This window comes from Bos taurus, chromosome 28 (assembly GCF_002263795.3).
Source record: "Bos taurus isolate L1 Dominette 01449 registration number 42190680 breed Hereford chromosome 28, ARS-UCD2.0, whole genome shotgun sequence".
NCBI classification, from domain to species: Eukaryota; Metazoa; Chordata; class Mammalia; order Artiodactyla; family Bovidae; genus Bos; species Bos taurus.
Genome location: NC_037355.1, coordinates 26,436,832 through 26,456,732, shown reverse-complemented (window position 1 = coordinate 26,456,732; position 19,901 = coordinate 26,436,832). Strand labels below are relative to the sequence as shown.

Here is a 19,901-nt window from a genome sequence, read left to right as displayed (position 1 = left end):
TCAGAAGGATCACGGCCAAAGCCGGCCGCCAGCCACGTGGCCCAGCCTGCGAGCTGAGCGCTGGTCAGCGGAGGCGCGGCCCGAGGGGGTGGAGCTAGGGCGCCGGGACTCGCCTTACGAAGTGCGCCTGCGCACGGGGTGGGCTCGAGCGCGCCCGCGGCGTTAAAGGCGGCTCCCCGCCCTGCTAGCCGTGCCAGTCTCTGCAGTGCGCAGGCGCGGAGCTCATTTCTTGTCAGTCGGCGCCGCGTGCAGGCGTGTGGCTCTGTAGCAATAGCGGCGGCGGCGGCGGCGGCGGCGGCTGTTCCCCGGCACGATGAGCGGCTTCAGCAGCGAGGAGCGCGCGGCGCCCTTCACCCTCGAGTACCGAGTCTTCCTCAGTGAGTGTCGGAGGCCCACGGCCCCTCCCTGCCAGCCCGCCCATTCATTCCCGGGCCTCGCTTCGGCTCCGGCTCCAGCAGTTGCGGCCCGCGCTCGGCTCGCTGTCCCGGGCGCCGGCCGGCCTCCTCCTCCTGTCCCGGGGACCTGGGCGGCGGGTCTGGGAGGGCCTGGCTCGCATTTCACACGTCCCGCTCGCGCGTCGGATAGGCGTGGATAGGCGTTCCCCTTTCACACGCCCGATTGGACCTGAACCTGCGCTAGGCTAATTTCGCAGGTGTCCGGCTCAGGCAGTGTCTGATGGGAAAAGGAAATCACTGAGCCACCCTAAATAAGGTGTCTTGGGCTAAGCTAATGCCCGTAAGAGGATTATTCAATTCGGAAGAACGGGGTGGGGGAGAGGAGGTGATGGTGGAGACATCCTAAGACCTTAATTCCTCCACTGTAGCTCAGATTGTGGGGACCTGGAGGGGTCAAGTCCAGGCCCACGTCCTACAGACGGGGAAACTGAGGCCCGGATCAGGAGCGGTCAGTAGAGTACTGGACCGGTCCCTCTGAGGTCCCAGTGGCGCTTCTGTCTCCCTGACGCTTGGTTTCCCATAGCCCTGATGCTGGAAAGATGCCTTATGAAACAGAAAGCTGTTCCCCTCCCGTCAAACAGGTGACGTCAGTCGGGCAAGCATGAGTAAGAAAGTGCCAAGTTTTGGCCCCTGGGCCGTGGGATCGCGTGTAAGGGGTACCCACCCAAAGTCTGCACTTAAAGGCTGTAGGCTCTGCTTTCCTTTAGCCTCCTAGGTGGGGGAAAGCTATCTTTTGTTTATCTTTATCTTCTTACCACCCCCCCCCCTTCCACCCTGCCAAGATTATTAGAGATAACGGAGGAGTTTCTGTTTTAACTGCTTCACTATTTTGTTCCAAAGGAAATGGGCAGGTGCCGTGAGTTCTATGAGTTCTGGGTATGAAGAGCAGTAAAGAGACGGGAAGAGAGTATACATGGTTAATACTGAAAGAACAAAGCTCCTAGCCTAAAGTAGCCTGGTGTTAGAGGAAAAAGAAAGTGAGCAGTAAAGTTACACAACTAGTTGAAGTTTAGACTGCCATTTAAAATCGAAAAAAGGTGTGGGACCTCCCCCACCCATTTTATGAATTTCAGGATTCAGCAACGAAGGCAGTGCAGAAACCTTTGACAAATAATTCACTGAGCAGTTTTTCTGGAGTTAGTGTTGGCTCCACAATTTCTCTGTAGGGAGGGACTTAGAGAAGTGACTCTAGTTGGAAGGTTTGGGGATGATTACGGTAATCGTTTTCAAGTTATATTTACAAAAGAAAAACAATTTTTACTCAGATTATGCATAGGTAGTGATGCATTGGAGAAGGAAATGGCAACCCACTCCAGTGTTCTTGCCTGGAGAATCCCAGGGACGGGGTAGCCTCGTGGGCTGCCATCTATGGGGTCTCGCAGAGTCAGACATGACTGAAGAGACTTAGCAGCAGCAGCAGTGAGTACTATATAATTTTAATTTAAAAAGATTATAGACTTCTTAGCATCCTTCTTTAATAAGAGAAGCTTTTACCTCTATAATGTTAATCTGCCAATCTTTTAAAAACTGATGGTGGGTTGGACCACAAATCACTGTTGACTCTGAAGGGTCATGGGGATGGTCACTGCTCAATTTTTCCTATTCCACCTTGATTTTTAATCATGAAGGAATGCAATGTAGACTAAGCCTTAAGTTTCCTAAAGAATAGTGAGGAAGTTTTAGAAGTAGTTTTTGGATATGGTAGCTAGTTCTCTAGAATACAGAAATTGCCTGTTAAAGTGAGTTACAACTAGATTATCCTTAAGAAAAATTATGATCTCAGATGGCTCTGTCTCCCTGGAAACACCACTTAAAGCAACACGGTTTACCCAGGTTATGTCCTTAGCTCTGTTAACTGATGTAAGGTCAAACAGCTTGCTTGCCTTTTGTACACCAGACACTGCAGACAGGCTCTGGGGTACACAGGTTTGTAAAGCAGTCCCCACCCTCACCAGAGGTTAGTATCTTCTAGACTCCTAAGGAACAAGTAGAATGAAAACCTAACCTGGTCTTGGAGCAGTCAAGTATAAAACCAGTTTCTCTGGGGTGGGAATAAAATCTGGCGAGTGGTGTTGATATGGGGAGGAGAGGGTATGTGGGATATCTCTATACCTTTTTCTCAACTTTGTTGTAAATCTAAACGTTCTCTTAAAAAAAGTCTTGAAAAACGTGTACTTCATGCATCTGGAAATGTAATTAACAAATAAGAGTAATATTTTCTAATTGATTTTGCAGAAAATGAAAAAGGACAATATATCTCTCCATTTCATGATATTCCAATTTATGCAGATAAGGTAAGACTTCATTCTCTGACCATAGTCTCTTTGCTCAGCTCAGTTTGACATGTGGATTTTCTTATATGTCTTAACAAGTGCTTAAAATGCCTCATTGTTCTACAAGTTAAAGGTGCATTGACTAAAAAGGAGACTGTCTTCAATTCAGATTTTTTGGTTAGAAGAAGCAGCTATAATTTGGAGAAGGAGTAGAGGAACAGAAACAAATGTATTAAAGCTGCCTGGGTTAAAAAAAAAAAACCACCAGAATTGCTGGTAATTCTTTTAGTTTTTATTTTCATTTTTGCCTTTTTATCTTTCCTAATCTTTTTGCAAAGAACATGTATTATTTGTGCAAATTTAAATAGTTTTTTTTTAAAGCCATTTCTTGTTTTATGCTCCCTCCCAGTAGGAAAAGTTTATACATATTTAGGAACTGACACAAGGACAAATGTCTGATTCTTTTTTATACCTTTGAGGTTTTTGTTTTTCATTCAGCCAGGAAGCTTGACCCACAGTGAGTGCAAATCTTTTAGATGTTAATACATAATACCTGTGATATCACATTCCAGTGTTTGTCTAGAATAATAAAGATGAAATCTCATCCTTATGTGTGCTGAGTCTTACTTTTTTTCTATGCTAGACTATCAGAAATAGATAAATTCATTGTACTTCTACCAGGAAATTGCTACAGTTCTGTCCTGACACTTGGACTCTGGCAGAAAATCTAATCTGTGTGTTGCTTCTGAGTAACCTGCCTGAGCTGGGCTCTGACTGGAGGCAGTGGAGCAAACAGCCCGAGGCCAATTATGCGGTATCGTTACAGGAGAGACCTCTAATTGGCATGTGTTCTCCGGTGGCATTCTCAAAGCTGTACTTATTCAGAACCTTTTAATTTGTTACCTCTGATTTCCTGGGAGTTGATATGAACTGCAGAATCCTTCTTTCCTCTTGAATTGGCGTCGTTTGGTTGACTTGGCATCATTTGGTTGGCTTGAATTGTCTTGTATAATTAGTAATCGAAGTACTTTGCAGTTACATTAAAGACCATTTTGAATAATCAACAGGTATAAAATGATGACCCTAAGTTTATTGATACCTTGACATACAGATGTAGTAAGGAAGGAAACCATTTTCTTGACATCTAGCTGGGTGGGTGGGTGTGTGTGTGTATGTATGTGTGTGTGTGTGTGTGTTCATAGTATCTTAGCCTGTTTGGGTTGCTGTAACAAAATACCTAGACTGGGTAGCTTATAAAGAGCAGAAATTTGTTGCTTGCAGTTCTGAAGGCTAGAAGGCTGAGATCAGGGTGCCAGCATGTCTGGGCAAGGGCCCTTTTCTGGTCAGAGTTCTAGCTGTTTGTGTGGTGGAAGGACCTGGGCATCTCCCTGGAGCCTCTTTGATAAGGCACTGATCCGATTCATGAGGATTCCACCCTTATGTCTTAAGCATTTCCAAAAGGTCACACCTACTGTACCCTCACTCTTGAGGGTTAAGATTCCAACATACGAGTTTTGGAGGGACAGAAACATGTAGCCCATAGCTGTAAGTTATTGGACAGTATTCTAGCCAAGGACCAGAAAAATCATAGCAGTTATGGTGCCTAATCTTGTTGCTGCTACAAGTTACCCCAAAATAGGAAGCTGAGGTTACTTTTTGATGTTGTGTAAAACATCTTCACTCTGGTGACCCTGCAACTCCTTAATGTCTTACACAGGACTGGTTGTATCTATAATCTGGGATTACTCAAGTGAAGAGTCTGCCTTTGTACCATCCTGGTGGTGGTGGTGTAGTTGCTAGGTCATGTCTGACTCTTGCAACCCACCAGGCTCCCCTGTCCATGGGATTTCCCAGGCAAGAATACTGGAGTGGTTTGCTATTTCCTTCTGCAGGGCATCTTCCCCACCCAGGGATTGAACCTGATCTCCTGCATTGCAAGCGGTCTCCTGCAATGCTGGGGATTCTTTACCTCTGAGCCAGCAGGGAAGCCCCGTTGTACTATCCTGGGCTGGCTTAAAAGCACAAGTTCTGGCAATGACAGTGGATTTCACCAGTGGTCGAGACCTCAGTGAACTGAAGACTCCTGCCTTAGAGGCAGGAAAGAGTCGTTTTTGTTTTGTTTTTAAGGAAGTTTAGTCTATACAAAACATGGGTGTGGTACACATAACTTATTTTGGATTCTAGCCTAAATAAAAGATCTGATTAATTCCATTGTTTACAGAAGAGTGTGATTTTTGGGGGGAAAAAACAATTCAGTATGATTAAGTTTATGTAAATACATTTCTATGTGGGTACACATAGACTTTATCCCTAATGTGCCCTGCAGTTTGAGGGATGATAATGAGGGAATGTGCCTTTAACACAACTCAGCTCTACAAGGAAAAAATGCCCAAAGGCTTGTATTCTACTCCACATCAGGACCTTTCAATGTAGGTAGGATTTGGGAATTCTGGAGTGGTCCAGTGCTTAAGACTCTTGCTTAGACTCTGGGGGGCATGGGTTTAATCCCTAGTTGGGGAAGTAAGATTCTGCATGCTATATGGGGAGGCCAAAAAAAAATGTGGACAGTAAGTGATTTCTTATTATGTGTCATTAGATAATTGATCCAGCCAGTTCTGGAAATCTCTGTGACCCGGATGCCCTCCTTGGGTTATTTCCAGACCCACTGGGTGCAAGTGAAGGAGGCACTCACTGGATGTTTAATTGTAGGGATACCCTTTGCTCTGGGCCTATTTTGGGATCAAATATAAAAACATCTGTAGCCCAAAGTGTATTCTGACTTAAAACTTCTGAGATAACAGAAAATTTAAATATCCAGAACGTAATCAGGAATAACGGTGTGAAACATTGCTGCTGCCAAGTCGCTTCAGTCGTGTCCGACTCTGTGCGACCCCGTAGATGGCAGCCCACCAGGCTCCCCGTCCCTGGGATTCTCCAGGCAAGAACACTGGAGTGGGTTGCCATTTCCTTCTCCAATGCATGAAAGTGAAAAGGGAAAGTGAAGTCGCTCAGTCGTATCCAACTCTTAGCGACCCCACGGACAGCAGCCCACCAGGCTCCTCCATCCATGGGATTTTCCAGGCAAGAGTACTGGAGTGGGGTGCCATTGCCTTCTCCGTGTGAAACACTGGGTAGATTAAAAAGCTTTATCAAAATCAAGCTACATCAAAACCTTAAAGTGCTCAAGTATCATGAGTTGATGTTCTAATTTTAGAAGTTTGGTATCTTTTATTCCATATCTTAAACTTCTGTGTTAAATGCCAGTTGTAACCATATAGGCCTCTGTAATGGTTTTCAGGTGACTGTTGGGTGAATATGTAAATACGGAACTTTTTGCCTTTAAAAAAGCCAAGCTTCTAGTCAAATGGGTGGTTGCTCTAGAAACTGAACAGGATATTTTCTGCAGTTGTGTACCATTCTTAACTTTTTAAAGATACTGTTACTATACCTGAAATTTCTAGAGGAGATGTGCCACCCAAGTGGATGCTTTTTAGATTATTGTTGACCCTTGAGCAATGTGGGGTTAAGGCCCCTGCTGGCTTATGATTTACAGTTGGCCCCCTGTATTCCTCCCTATCTGGGGATTCAATTGACAGATCAGGTCGTTCTGTAGTATTTACTATTGGAAAAAATCCACGTATAAGTGAACCTACACGGTTCAAACCCAAAGTGTTGTTCCAAGGGTCAGTGGTACTCACTTCCTTACAGGGTTTGCTTTGTTTTGAATTTTCTGTTTGTTTTTATAGACAGTTTTATAAATGAAACTTTAAAGAATGTCACTAAATTAATAATTTAAATACTGTTCCTCTTCTCCAACATTATATGTATATAGACTGGTTGGAGTTTTGTGTTTTCCAAACCTAAGTTAGAACTGGGAACATAGATGAACAGTGATAACAATTAAAACTTAATTGGCATGTTGTAACTAAGAATAATGGAGAAGGCACTGGCGACCCACTCCAGTACTCTTGCCTGGAAACTCCCATGGACGGAGGAGCCTGGTAGGCTGTAGTCCATGGGGTGGCACAGAGTTGGACACAACTGACGTGACTTAGCAGCAGCTAAGAATAAACTCCTATTTTTTTCCCCCTCAGATGAGCTTTAAGATGGCTAAATTTTAAAAACAGATATCCTGACCATAATCTCTGATTTATCAATTTTGTCAAAAAGGTAAAGTTATAAAACAAACTTGAAACAGACTCATATAAATAGAGAACAAACTCGTGGTTGCCTGAACAGGGATGAGGGAAATAGTTATGGGAGATTGAGGTACAATCTTCCAGTTATAAAATAAGTTATGAGGATGTAGTACAGCATGGGAAATATAGTCAATAATATTGTAATCACTTTGTATGGTGGCAGATGGCAACTAGACTTATGGTGATGATTTTATAATGTATATAAATATCAAATCACCATGTGGTACTCCTGAAACTCACATATTTTAAGTCAATTATGTGTCAATCAAAAAAGTAAAAAGACAAAATTTTTTGGATGGATTTGACTAAAAAAAAAGTTGTGATGATTAAATATGCATGTAATGTGCATTCATAATGCCTGGCTTATAAAATCTCAATATACAATAACCAAAAAAAAACACACAAAAAACCCCCACAATAGGATGATGATGTTAACCACAGCGACTGGTTCTGTCTGAAGCCTTTCAGAGCTCTCGTGTAGAAAGATCACTGAACTGGGAGTAAGAAACCTTTGTTTTAGTCCTGGTTTTGCCACTAACTACCTTGGTCATATTGAGCAAGTTGCCTCCCCTCTGAGCACTGTTGCTCTTAGTGGGTGTTTTAGATTACATTTAGCACCTCGCTAAAGCCCTTATGTGGATTATCTCCTTTAGCCGACATTCCAATCTCCAGGCTGGGTTCTTTCATTAACTTGGTTGTCCAGGGTTACCAAGCAGCATTCATAAGCAGCAGTGGCAGGGTGCACACCCAGCTGTTAGAACCTGTCGTGCTAACCACTGAGCCACACGGGCTCAAGTGAGAATGGGTGGTGGGTTTTCCTCTGTGTTTTTTGGTATTTTCCAGATTTTCTACAGTTGATATCTCTTTGATATTTATAAAGAAAAAAAGGTGGGGGGGGGCAGGAAAACAAAAGGTTTGCTTAATTTTTTTTTAAACTTAGAATTCAAAAGAAATGAGTAAGAACTTTTTTCATTTGGGAAGGCTATAAACTCCTCTAGTTCGGGGATTCTTGGTGGCCTTGAGACCCTGGAATACTCATCGATGGGTTTCTGAGGTTCTGAAATCTTTCTGAAATTGCAGTTTGGTGTCAGTGTGCATTTTCTATGTGTAGGTTCTATGGTCAAAATTCTTAGTCATTGCAAATCATAGGAAAGGTTGACAGCTTGATATGCAGACTCTTGCTTGATTTTATAAAGATAAGAAAGAACACAGATATGGTTAAGCTATCTATTTCCAAAATTTAGTCATCTTAAAGCTCATCTGAAGGGAAAAAATAGGAGCTTATTAGTTATGTCAATTAAGTTTTACTACTTTTTTTGTGTGTGGTATATGGCAGTGTACATTACCAAATACAAGAGTTTTTTGAAACTGCTATGAGTAAAAATGTATGTGATTGGAAAACAAATGAGCATTACTGAATCGTGTTTGTTTTTAAATTTTAATGGGTTAACTGTCTCCCCTGGACACTTAATTTGTTGAGCAAAATTTTTTTTGGTTGATGTAAATCATGTTTTCCTTTGTGAAATTATAATTTAAATGAATAAGGGCACACAAGTGAACTTTGGTAATCACATTTCTTTTGTGTCAGCTTCTCCAGTCGACTTTTGTTACTTGTCATTGAAAGAATTTCAGGAGCCCATTTTTAAAAATTTATTTTTCAGCTCTTTTAAGATATAATTGTCGAATAGTCATCGTATTTAAGGTGTTCAGTGCGAAGTTTGGTATGTGTAAACGTTGTGAAATGATCCTCTTAATCATGTTCATTAACCTCTCCATCCACCTCATTTATTTTGGGTGTGTTTGGTAAGATCTGCTATCTTAGCAGAATTCATAGAACCATGCTATATATACATTAGGTCTCCTGAACTTATCATGCTTATAACTGAAAGTCTGTACATTTCAGACTGGGGAGATCAACATTCCCCCCATTTCTCCTACCCCTCTGCTGCTGCTAAGTCGCTTCAGTCGTGTCCGACTCTGTGCGACCCCATAGACGGCAGCCCTACAAGCTCCCCCGGCCCTGGCAACTATCATTCTACTTTCTGTTTCTATGAGCTCAACTTTTTTAGATTCCACATACAAGTGAGGTTATGTAGTATTCGTTTTTCTCTGACTTAGTTCACTGAGCATAGTATCTTCCACATTCATCCGTATTATCATAAATGGCAGGGTTTCCTTTTTTTTAAAGGCTGAATATTCCATTTGCGTGTGTGCGTGCATGTGTACCACATCTTCTTTATCCACTCACCCACTGATGGACACTTAGATTGTTTCCATATCTTGGCTATTGTGAATAATGCTGCAGTGAGCAACGCAGTGAAGATCTCTCTTTAGGATTCTGATTTACTTTCTTTTGGACAGATACCCAGAAGTGCGACTGCTGGATCATATGTGATAGTTTTCTTGTGTGTGTTTTGAGGCACTGCCATGCGTTTTCCATAAGGGAGGACCAATTTACAACCCCATCAACAGCACACAGGAGGAACTCATTTACTTCTAACAACTTAGGATATATCCTGTAATCACAGAACTGACTTTGAAGTCAAAACTTAAAACCAGGTGTTCCTTAGTGAGTACTTAATAGGATAAAAATACTGTTAGAAATGATATCTGCTGTACCTTTACAAAAGCACCTTTATGGGAGTAGAGCATTTCCTTAATACATGGGCTCTTCTGATAGGAATTTTATATTTCGAAAATACTGTAGAGGTTAGAGAAAAAAAAATAAGGCAAGCTGCCCTTTTCTTTTTAGCCTCTTCCTCTTGATAAATTTAGAAGAAAAATCTGTCACCACTTTTTTTCCCCCAAATTTTATTGCAAAACAGAAAAATAAAAAGATGGTGGAATCAGGATGAGTTTGTATTTCTTCCTAAGTCTGGTATCTACTTGATTTCTGAAGTTATTTAGAGAAACACATGAAGAATCAAAATGGAAATGCTAATTTAAACCACTTACACAATTTTGCAGTACAGCAAGTCATGTTCACTAGACTTCAGATCCAGTGTTGGGAAAAGATCATAAGTCATGAGGCATTCATAAGTCTCCCAATAAAGACACATTTAATGTTACTATTAAGATTCATGGATGGGATGTAATTAAGAATATGTTCCCTATATATGTACTTAATGATGTTAGTAGTTACAGCTTACCTAATAGTCGTAGCCTGTTCATTAGTAAATGACCTGTCAGACTATTGACTTGATTCCCAAGAAAATTCACCAGTTTGGAAATGAGACCTATGCTCACTGTAATACTCCTGTTTAATCAATGAAGTTAGAAACCTGATTGAGATATAGGTTGATTTCTTCTATTTCTAAAGCAATTTTATTTTAAATCTTTTTGATTAATGGAACGCTATGAGTTAGAATTTCTGGTCTCCTTAGAATCTGGACAGCTATAGCATTAACATTTTCGTCTTACTGATGAAATGATTATAAATGTGGGCAGTCAGAGTGATGGCTATGTTTCAGACTTTGGAAGCTGTGGTTTGTCTTTCCCCTGCTTCCTACAGCCTTGTCAAGGTCATCTTACTAGGAATTAGTAGGATGTAGCTTCTTAGAAATTAGCTAATTTCTAAGAAGTACCAAACCTTCAGGCTTTCTTTCTCTGAAACTGTAAACAGGGAGCTGAAAGCTTGATGCCAGAGCAGGAATTTAGAACCCAAAACACAGTAGAAGTGGAGAACAGTTCTGAGAAGCCTTAACAATGGGAATAACAAGATACTAAATCCAGCATTGAGCTAAGTAATAGTTGAAACCAGTTAGGATTAAAGAAAGAAAGCATGAATTTTTAGGTAGTATTTAAATGCCATAAACACTGGAAATATTAGAATGCATATTTTTTTCCAATTTTTTAATTTGTAAAATACACATAACATAAAACCGACTATCTTAACTACTTTGAAGTATACAGTTCAGAGGTATTAAGTACATTCATCTTGTTTTGCAACCGTCACCACTCTACATCTCCAGAACTCTTTTCATCTCACAAAACTTACATTCTGTATACCCATTAAACAATAATTTTCCATTCTCCCCCATCCCCAACACCCTGGAAACCACCATTCGGCTCTCTATCTCTATGGGTTCGACTTCTCTAGATACCTCCTTTGAGTGGAATCACAGAGTAATTTGTCTTTTTGTGACTGGCTTATTTCACTTAGCATAATGTCCTCAGGGCTTATCCCTGTTGGGGCCTGTGTCAGCATTTCTTTCCCTTTTAAGGCTGAATGGTATTCTGTTGTATGTACATACCACATTTTGCTTATCCATTCTTGCCTTGAAGGACACTTGGATGCTTCGGGGTGTTAGCTATTGTGAATGATGCTGCCACGAACAGGGGTGTAGGGATCTCTTCAAGACCTGCTTTCAATTCTGGGGGTGCGGGGTATATACCCAGAAGTGGAATGGCTGGATCATATGGTAATTCTATTTTTAATTTTTTGAGGAGCCACCATACTGTTTTCCACAGTGGCTGTACCATTTTACATTCCTATCAACAGTGCGCAAGAGTTCCAAATAGAATGCATAATGTTTCAACAGAAAAGTGTTGCTTTTTTTCCCCCAGTAGCGGTGGAGTGATTGGTTGGATTTCTCATATCAGTTGCCCTGAAAATCCTGAGGATCATGGTGTACCTAGTGGCAGCTCCCTGAACTGCAGACATGGTGTCTAGGAGAAACAAACTTATTTACTAGTAGTTCCTTCTAAAGAATAAGAACGTCTTCCCTTTTTAAATATCAAAATAATTGGAAGACACCCTCTTTTGATAATAATTGATGGGGAAAGTAGTGACTGAAAGTTATTATGCATTCATTGCTTTAAAAAAAGATACAGTAATCACTACGGTAGCTACCTACACTTGAAAAATCGCTAAACATTCATTTTACACAGGTCCTCACCTAGATGTGTGGATTTCAGGCTATAGCCTGAGGCCTGTAAGCTAAGTGATATGGTTCAGAAATCCGAACTCTTCGGGAGTTGAAAAAGCTTGAAATCTGTTCACTGCTTGTATCTGGCACAAAACAGTGGTGCTCAATACATATCTGTTGATGAAAAATGAATGAATGGTCTCTGAGGCTTCTTGCAGGATACTCCTTGCTATTTTTGGCTCAGCTAAATTCTAAGAAGTACCAAACCTTCAGGCTTTCAGAGTTCTTCTGTTTTCAGTAGTTTTTTCCTGAAAGATGTTCTGTTTCCAGTAATGTTTCTTTCTCTTTCTCTTCTTCTACATTCTTAATAGCTTATGTAGGTTTGTAGTATTAGATAATGTGGTTTTTGAGGATCTCTATGTGTTTATCATTTAATAAAGCATTCAATGTGTTTTCCAAACTTTGAATCAATGATTTTTATTCGCTCCTTTTTTTTACTTGAGGTGTTTTATTCGTTTGTTGATATTTTATTTTAAAAGATTAGCCAGTATCCCAGACTTAGAACAAACTTCTGGTCTCCAGAAAGTAAGAATGAGGGCAGGAGATAGGGAGTTTGAGATCGACATGTACACACTGCTATATTTAAAATGGATAACCAAAAAGGTCCTACTGTGTAGCATAGGGAACTCTGCTCAGTGTTAGGTGGCAGCCTGGGTGGGAGGGCAGTTTGGAGGAAAATGGATAAATTTATACGTATGGCTGAGTCTGTTTGGTGTCCACCTGAAACTATCACAATACTGTTAATCAGCTATATTTTAATACAAAATAGTGAAGTCGCTCAGTCGTGTCCAACTCTTTGTGACCCCATTGACTGTAGCCCACCAGGCTCCTCCGTCCATGGGATTCTCCAGGCAAGACTACTGGAATGGGTTGCCATTTCCTTGTCCAGGGGATCTTCCCGACCTAGGGATTGAACCCACGTCTCCCACATTGCGGGCATACGGTTTAACCTATAAAGTTTAAAAAAAGCCAGTTTCCTTGGTGTTCTGGTCTCAGGTAATCTTTTCATGTAGTAACAGCGCCATCTTGTGGACCTTAAGGGTATTACTACTGTACACTTTTAAGTTCTGACTTGTTTGCGAATGTGCAGATCTTTCATTTTAACACCTGAGGTGTAGACGTGGTGCTAGCTACTAGACGCTTCCAGTGAGTAGAATGACATGTAATAACATATTGAGTCTGAGGTGCCGGGAGCCGGTGAGGCATTCCACTCGTGACAAAGGTCATGAGGAAGGAGGCTCGGCATACGCAAAGGCGGGATCGAGCCTCAGGAGTCCCCCCGGATATTCTCGAGCATCTACCCCCCAAAAACCAGAGTCTGCCTACTTTATTGCTTTGTGCTCTCACCTCTGACTTTACTGGGGGCTGTCCCCCACCACCATCTCGTTTCCTCTGTCAAAGAGTTAACTTACAGCTCCAATTAATAAAGTTCCTGGGCAATTAGGAGTGTTTAAATCCAAACCCCTCAGATGGCTCTCTAACTCGCCTCACAAGTTTACCCGGACTCCTACAGCTATGCATACGATTGTTTACAGTCTCCCAGCCTCGAGAGGCACGGGAAGCTTAAAATATTCAAATAGCTTAGAACCTGTCAGAGAGTTAGAAACTGTCAGAATAAACTAGTAAAGGATTTCATTGATGAGCCAATGCGTGTTACTAAGTTTCCACATCCCCTGAATTGTATCCTTGAATGTGTATTAATTAATACAGTTGGTATGTAGAAAAAATAAGTAGTGGCCTTGGTGTTAGTAACTTTAGACCCTTAAGGTAATAAATTCTTTCCTTTGTTGTAAACCCATTACACATCCGCCCTATAGGAATGCAATTTTATCTTCGGAAGATGGAGCCAAACCTTAAAATAATTACTCTTAGAGAAAATAAGTCTTTGTTGATAAGTCTTTGTCAAGAGTCATAAAATGTTAATAGGCCTTCTGGCCAGAAGATGATGTAAATCACCTAAACCATTTGTATACGATAAATTTGCAGGAAAGAAACCCTGGTTTTTGATAAGGATCAAAAACTGCCGACTTTGCATCCCCTATTATCCTCTATGTGTAACTTAGGGTATAAAAGCCCCTGTTAAAAATAAAGCTACGGGCCTTGCTCACCAACGCTTGGTCTCCCCATGTCATTCTTCCCTTTAACTTCCGGCTGAAGTCTCCATCTGGAGCGCGGAAATCCTCTGCGACCATTTATTTGCCTGGGCTTCTAAGACCCACTCGAGAAGGTGTCTAAGGTGGGGCACCTTCCGCTATTTGAGAGGGCGCCTGTGGCCTCCGTGGTCAGAGCTAACCTGGTGTCACGGGTTATATTGATTTTCCGCGTAAACCAAGCTACTCAGCCTCTTTTCTCCACTGAATTTTCCTACTGAGCTATCCTCATTCTATTACTCTTTATATCTCTAATTACCATTTGAATAGGTCGCCGACGCCATCTCCCCTTCGAATACCCTGGATCAGCCGGGGCTAGACCCCGGCACTGAGGTTTCCTACCCATGAATAATGTGTTACTTTTTCTAAAACCATACAGTATGACTTCAGGGATAGAGCAGTTTACTAAGTCCTGGATTTAAATAATGTCTCCATATTTTGGGCTTCCGTGGTAACTTAGCTGTAAAAAATCAGCCTGCAATGCAGGAGACCCTGGTTTGATCCCTGGGTTGGGAAGATCCCCTGGAGGAGGGCATGGCAACCCACTCCATATTGTGGCCTGGAGAATCCCCATGGACAGAGGAGCCTGGCGGGCTACAGTCCATGGGTTGGCAAAGAGTTGGATACAACTGAGCAACTCAGCACAACATAGCACCATTCTTGGGGTTTTTTATGCTGTGTAGAGTAGGTGTCAGAAGGCTTGGAGCAGAAACTGAGGAATACTATAGTCTCCCTTAGTTTGACCAAGAACCTAAATAAGTGACAGAAGTTTTAGCCTCTTGAATATAAATCTGTGTAGCTTTCTGCTTAGCCAAAGTAGCAGCAAGGTAATTACTGTCTGGAAACCTTTGGCTTATTTCCTGTACTGATCCATCATCAGTCCCTGTTTTTTGATGCAAAGTAGCAAAGAAGTCAGACTGGACTGAGCGACTTCACTTTCACTTTTCACTTTCATGCATTGGAGAAGGAAATGGCAACCCACTCCAGTGTTCTTGCCTGGAGAATCCCAGGGACCAGGGAGCCTGGTGGGCTGCCGTCTATGGGGTTGCACAGAGTCGGACACTACTGAAGTGACAAAGCAGCAGCAGCAGCAAAGAAGTAATTCTAATAAGTGTGTCATTAAGTGATTTTCATTTTAAATCATTGTTTAAAATATGCATTCTTAGAAAAGTAATGGCAGATTTGGCATCATGTGTGCCCTTTTATAGAAGTTTTAAACTGAAAAACTGCATTTAAAATTTTATTCCATGGTAAAAAATAATTTTACAACTATTAAAGTATAGTTTTATTTAGAGACTCTATTTCAAGTTGATACTTGACTCTGGTATACAAAGGAGGTAACAAAGTGATTTTTCTTTAACTGGGTTTTCAGACAGTAAGCATCTGCGCTTTTTTAAATATATCATTCAATTTCAAATAGTTTAAGGATGTAAACTGATTACAGTAGAACTGTCATTGGTTAAAATATTTTTGGAGCATAGTATTTTATCTTCATAGTATTTTATATACAGAATACTATAAAACACAGTATTTTATATACAGAAGAGCCATACAAAAAGGATCTTCATGACCCAGATAACCACAATGATGTGATTACTTACCTAGAGCCAGACATCCTGGAATGCAAAGTCAAGTGGGCCTTACGAAGCATCACTATAAACAAAGCTAGTGGAGGTGATGAATTCCAGTTGAGCTCTTTCAGTTCCTAAAAGATGATGCTATTAATGTGCTGCAGTCAATATACCAGCAAATTTGGAAAACTCAGCAGTGGACACAGGACTGGAAAAAGGTCAGTTTTCAACCCAATCCCAAAGAAAGGCAATGCCAAAGAATGTTTAAACTACAGCACAATTGCACTCATCTCACACACTAGCAAAGTAATGCTCAAAATTCTCCAAGCCAGGCTTCAGCAGTATGTGAACCGTGAACTTCCAGATGTTCAAGCTGGATTTAGAAAAGACAGAGGAACCAGAGATCAAATTGCCAACATCTGTCGGATCATCGAAAAAGCAAAAGAGTTCCAGAAAAACATCTGTTTCTGCTTTATCGACTACACCAAAGCCTTTGACTCTGTGGATCACAACAAACTGGAAAATTCTGAAAGAGATGGGACTACCAGACCACCTGACCTGCCTCCTGAGAAATCTGTATGCAGGTCAAGAAGCAACGGTTAGAACCAGACATGGAACAAGAGACTGGTTCAAAATTGGGAAACGAGTATGTCAAGGCTGTATATTATCACCCTGCTTATTTAACTTCTATATGCAAAGTATATCATGCAAAATACTGGGCTGGATGAATCACAACCTGGAATCAAGATTGCCAGGAGAAATATCAATAATCTCAGATATGCAGATGACACCACCCTTATGGCAGAAAGCAAAGAACCAAAGAGCCTCTTGATGAAAGTGAAAGAGGAGAGTGAAAAAGTTGGCTTAAAGCTCAACATTCAGAAAACAAAGATCATGCCATCCGGTCCCATCACTTCATGGCAAATAGATGGGGAAACAATGGAAACAGTGACAGACTTTATTTTTGGGGGCTCCAAAATCACTGCAAATGGTGACTGCAGGCCTGAAATTAAAAGATGCTTCCTCTTTGGAAGAAAAGCTATGACCAACCTAGACAGCATATTAACAAGCAGAGACATTACTTTGCCAATAAAGGTCAAAGCTATGGTTTTTCCAGTAGTCATGTATGGATGTGAGAGTTGGACTATAAAGAAAGCTGAGCACTGAGGAATTGATGCTTTTGAACTGTGGTGTTGGAGAAGACTCTTGAGAGTCCCTTGGACTGCAAGGAGATCCAACCAGTCAATCCTGCAGGAAGTCAGTCCTGAATATTCATTGGAAGAACTGATGCTGAAGCGGAAACTCCAATACTTTAGCCATCTGATGCGTAGAGCTGACTCATTTGAAAAGACCCTGATGCCGGGAAAGATTGAAGGTAGGAGGAGAAGGGGATGACAGAGGAAGAGATGATTGGATGGCATCACCGACTCGATGGACATGAGTTTGAGCAAGCTCCCGTGGATTTGGTGATGGACAGGGAAGCCTGGAGTGCTGCAGTCCATGGGGTCACAAAGAGTCAAACACAACTGAGCAGCTGCACTGAACTGATTTTATCTTCAGTGTCAGGCTTCTTGTCTTTTTGAGGAGTACCTGATTTTTTAAACAGCTCCCCTTGTAGCTCAGCTGGCAAAGAATCTGCCTGTAGTGTGGGAATCCTGGGTTTGATCCCCGGGTTGGGGACATCCCCTGGAGAAGGGAAAGGCTAACCACTTCAGTTCTAGCCTGGGGGATTCCATGGACAGTATAGTCCATGGGGTTGCAAAGAGTTGGACGTGACTGAGTGACTTTCAGTGATTTTTTAAAAAGACAAGAAGTTTGACACTGAAGGCAAAATAACTATGTTCCAAAAATATTTTAACCATACCTGATTTTTAAAAGGCTTCTCTGCTGGCTCAGATGGTGAAGAATCTGCCTGCGATGCAGGAGACCTGAGTTCAATCCCTGGGTTGGGAAAATCCCCTGGACAAGGGCATGGCCACACGCTCCAGTATTCTTGCCTGGAGAATCCCATGGACGGAGCATCCTGACGAGCTGCAGTCCATGGGGTCACAAGGAGTCGGACACGACTGAACAACTAACATTTCACTTTTTATTTTATCTCCAGTGCCAAACTTCTTTTGAGGAGTACCTGATTTTTAAAATCAGCCAAATTGGGGTTTCCCTGGTGGCTCAGTGATAAAGAATCTTTTCTGGCAATGAGGGAGACATGGGTTTGAGTCATGGCCCAGGAAGATCCCACATGCTGTGGAGCAGCTAAGCCCGTGCCCCACAGCTGCTGAGCCTGCGCTCTAGAGCCCGGGAGCCACAATTACTGAGCCCATGTGCCGCAGCTACTGAAGCCCGTGTGCCCAGAGCCCGTGCTCTACGAAAGGAGAAGCCCCCGCAATGAGAAGCCGGAGCACCACCACTAGAGAGTGCTCCCACTCACTGCACCTAGAGAAAAAGCCCGTGCAGCAGTGCAGACCCAGCACAGGCAAAAATAAATAAAGTTATTTTTAAAAACATAAAAACAGCAAGATTGGGAGAATAATGTGGGTGGGTAATCAAGCTGATTGATTTTGTTTGTTCTGATTTGGGGTTTGTCTTATAAACCGCCTCTGAGATAGAAGCTTTTGATAGATTACTCAAAAGCATTTTGAGTAATTGCACTGTTGCTGGAGGAAACGCATAGCCTTTGGAGACGGTTGCTTTGCAGATGGCCCTCCTCAGAGACACAAGTTCTGCTGTTTAAAACTGTTTCCTTTATAGGAACATTCTTTGCGTTCCGTCCTTACAACATTTTATTAAGAAACTCAGTATGTTTATTGAAGGGAGAGGACAGAGGAGCACCAGTGACCGTCTCCTCTTCTCTGTTTTTCAGGAAGTGTTTCACATGGTCGTTGAAGTGCCGCGCTGGTCGAATGCAAAAATGGAGGTATGTTTCAGCTTTGCTAGTCAGATACGGGATGTCAGTTTTGCTCTGGTCACACCGAGTTGCTCAAGGGTTAAACAGCTGAAGTCCAAGGCTGTCGTCTTTCTAGTCCCAGTCGGTTTTCCAGTTGTATCTCCCCTTGCCTGCCTGTCTTCCTTCCGTGCCCCAGCTAAACTCAACCATTTATTCTGTACAAATACGCTGCACTTTTTCCTTTCCCACGCCTTTGCTTCTGGCACTCCCCAAACCCAGAATCACCTTTTTCTCTTCTGTCTTCTCTCTAATTCCTTTGTTGACTCCTCCATGTAGTTAACAGGCTTGCTTCAGTCAGCCCAGCCATAAAAATAATTTTATTGGAATTTCTGTCACATTGTATTAATTTATTCTGATGACACCTAATAAATTTGGCTTTTTGTTGTGGATATTGGCTATCACCTAAGCTTTTTGACAGTAATAAAACTTTATATGTAATAGACAAATATTTGACTAATTCTAAATGCTTTAAAGGAAAGCTGAAGTTAGATATTTTCTCAAATGTTAGGATTTATTCTAGCTAATTTTAATTTTTGCTTTCTGGAATTAGTAAATGTTCTTTTCCCCATCTTGTTCGTTCCTGTGTACCTCAAATAAATTTTCCACTTACAGGCTGATTATGATGAAACTTTTATTTTAAATTATGAAAGTGTTCAGAGTAAAAATATATCATGTAAATGGAACTAAGGGATGCCTATTTCATAATTCCTTAAATCCCTATTTGAATAGTATTTTAGATACAAATATACAATGATTTGAAATTTTTTGTTTTAGATTGCTACAAAGGACCCTTTAAACCCAATTAAACAAGATGTGAAGAAAGGAAAACTCCGTTATGTTGCAAATCTGTTCCCGTATAAAGGATACATCTGGAACTACGGTGCCATCCCTCAGGTCTGTCTCTCTGCAGTTGTGAGAAGTGTACTTTTCAGCTTAGCTTATGAAAATTTAACCTACTACTTAAAAAATAGACTTAAATACCTATAAAAAGTTGTTCCTATCAGATCAGATCAGATCAGTCGCTCAGTCGTGTCCGACTCTTTGCGACTCCATGAATCGCAGCACGCCAGGCCTCCCTGTCCATCACCAACTCCCGGAGTTCACTCAGACTCATGTCCATCGAGTCAGTGATGCCATCCAGCCATCTCATCCTCCGTCGTCCCCTTCTCCTCCTGCCCCCAATCCCTCCCAGCATCAGACTCTTTTCCAATGAGTCAACTCTTGGCATGAGGTGGCCAAAGTACTGGAGTTTCAGCTTTAGCATCATTCCTTCCAAACAAATCCCAGGGCTGATCTCCTTCAGAATGGACTGGTTGGATCTCCTTGCAGTCCAAGGGACTCTCAAGAGTCTTCTCCAACACCACAGTTCAAAAGCATCAAT

General features: G+C 41.8%; 1 protein-coding gene across 1 annotated transcript in view; it reads left to right on the top strand.

The window, feature by feature from the left end:
- Nucleotides 1-231: 231 nt before the first annotated feature.
- Nucleotides 232-19,901, top strand: part of PPA1 (inorganic pyrophosphatase 1) — a 38,310-nt gene continuing 18,640 nt past the window's right edge. Inside the window, exons 1-4 of the mRNA NM_001075118.1 lie at nt 232-377; nt 2,691-2,749; nt 18,437-18,490; nt 19,295-19,414. Of these exons, the coding sequence (NP_001068586.1) occupies nt 314-377; nt 2,691-2,749; nt 18,437-18,490; nt 19,295-19,414 (297 nt within the window). The 5' untranslated portion in view covers nt 232-313. The remainder of the gene's footprint in view (nt 378-2,690; nt 2,750-18,436; nt 18,491-19,294; nt 19,415-19,901) is intronic.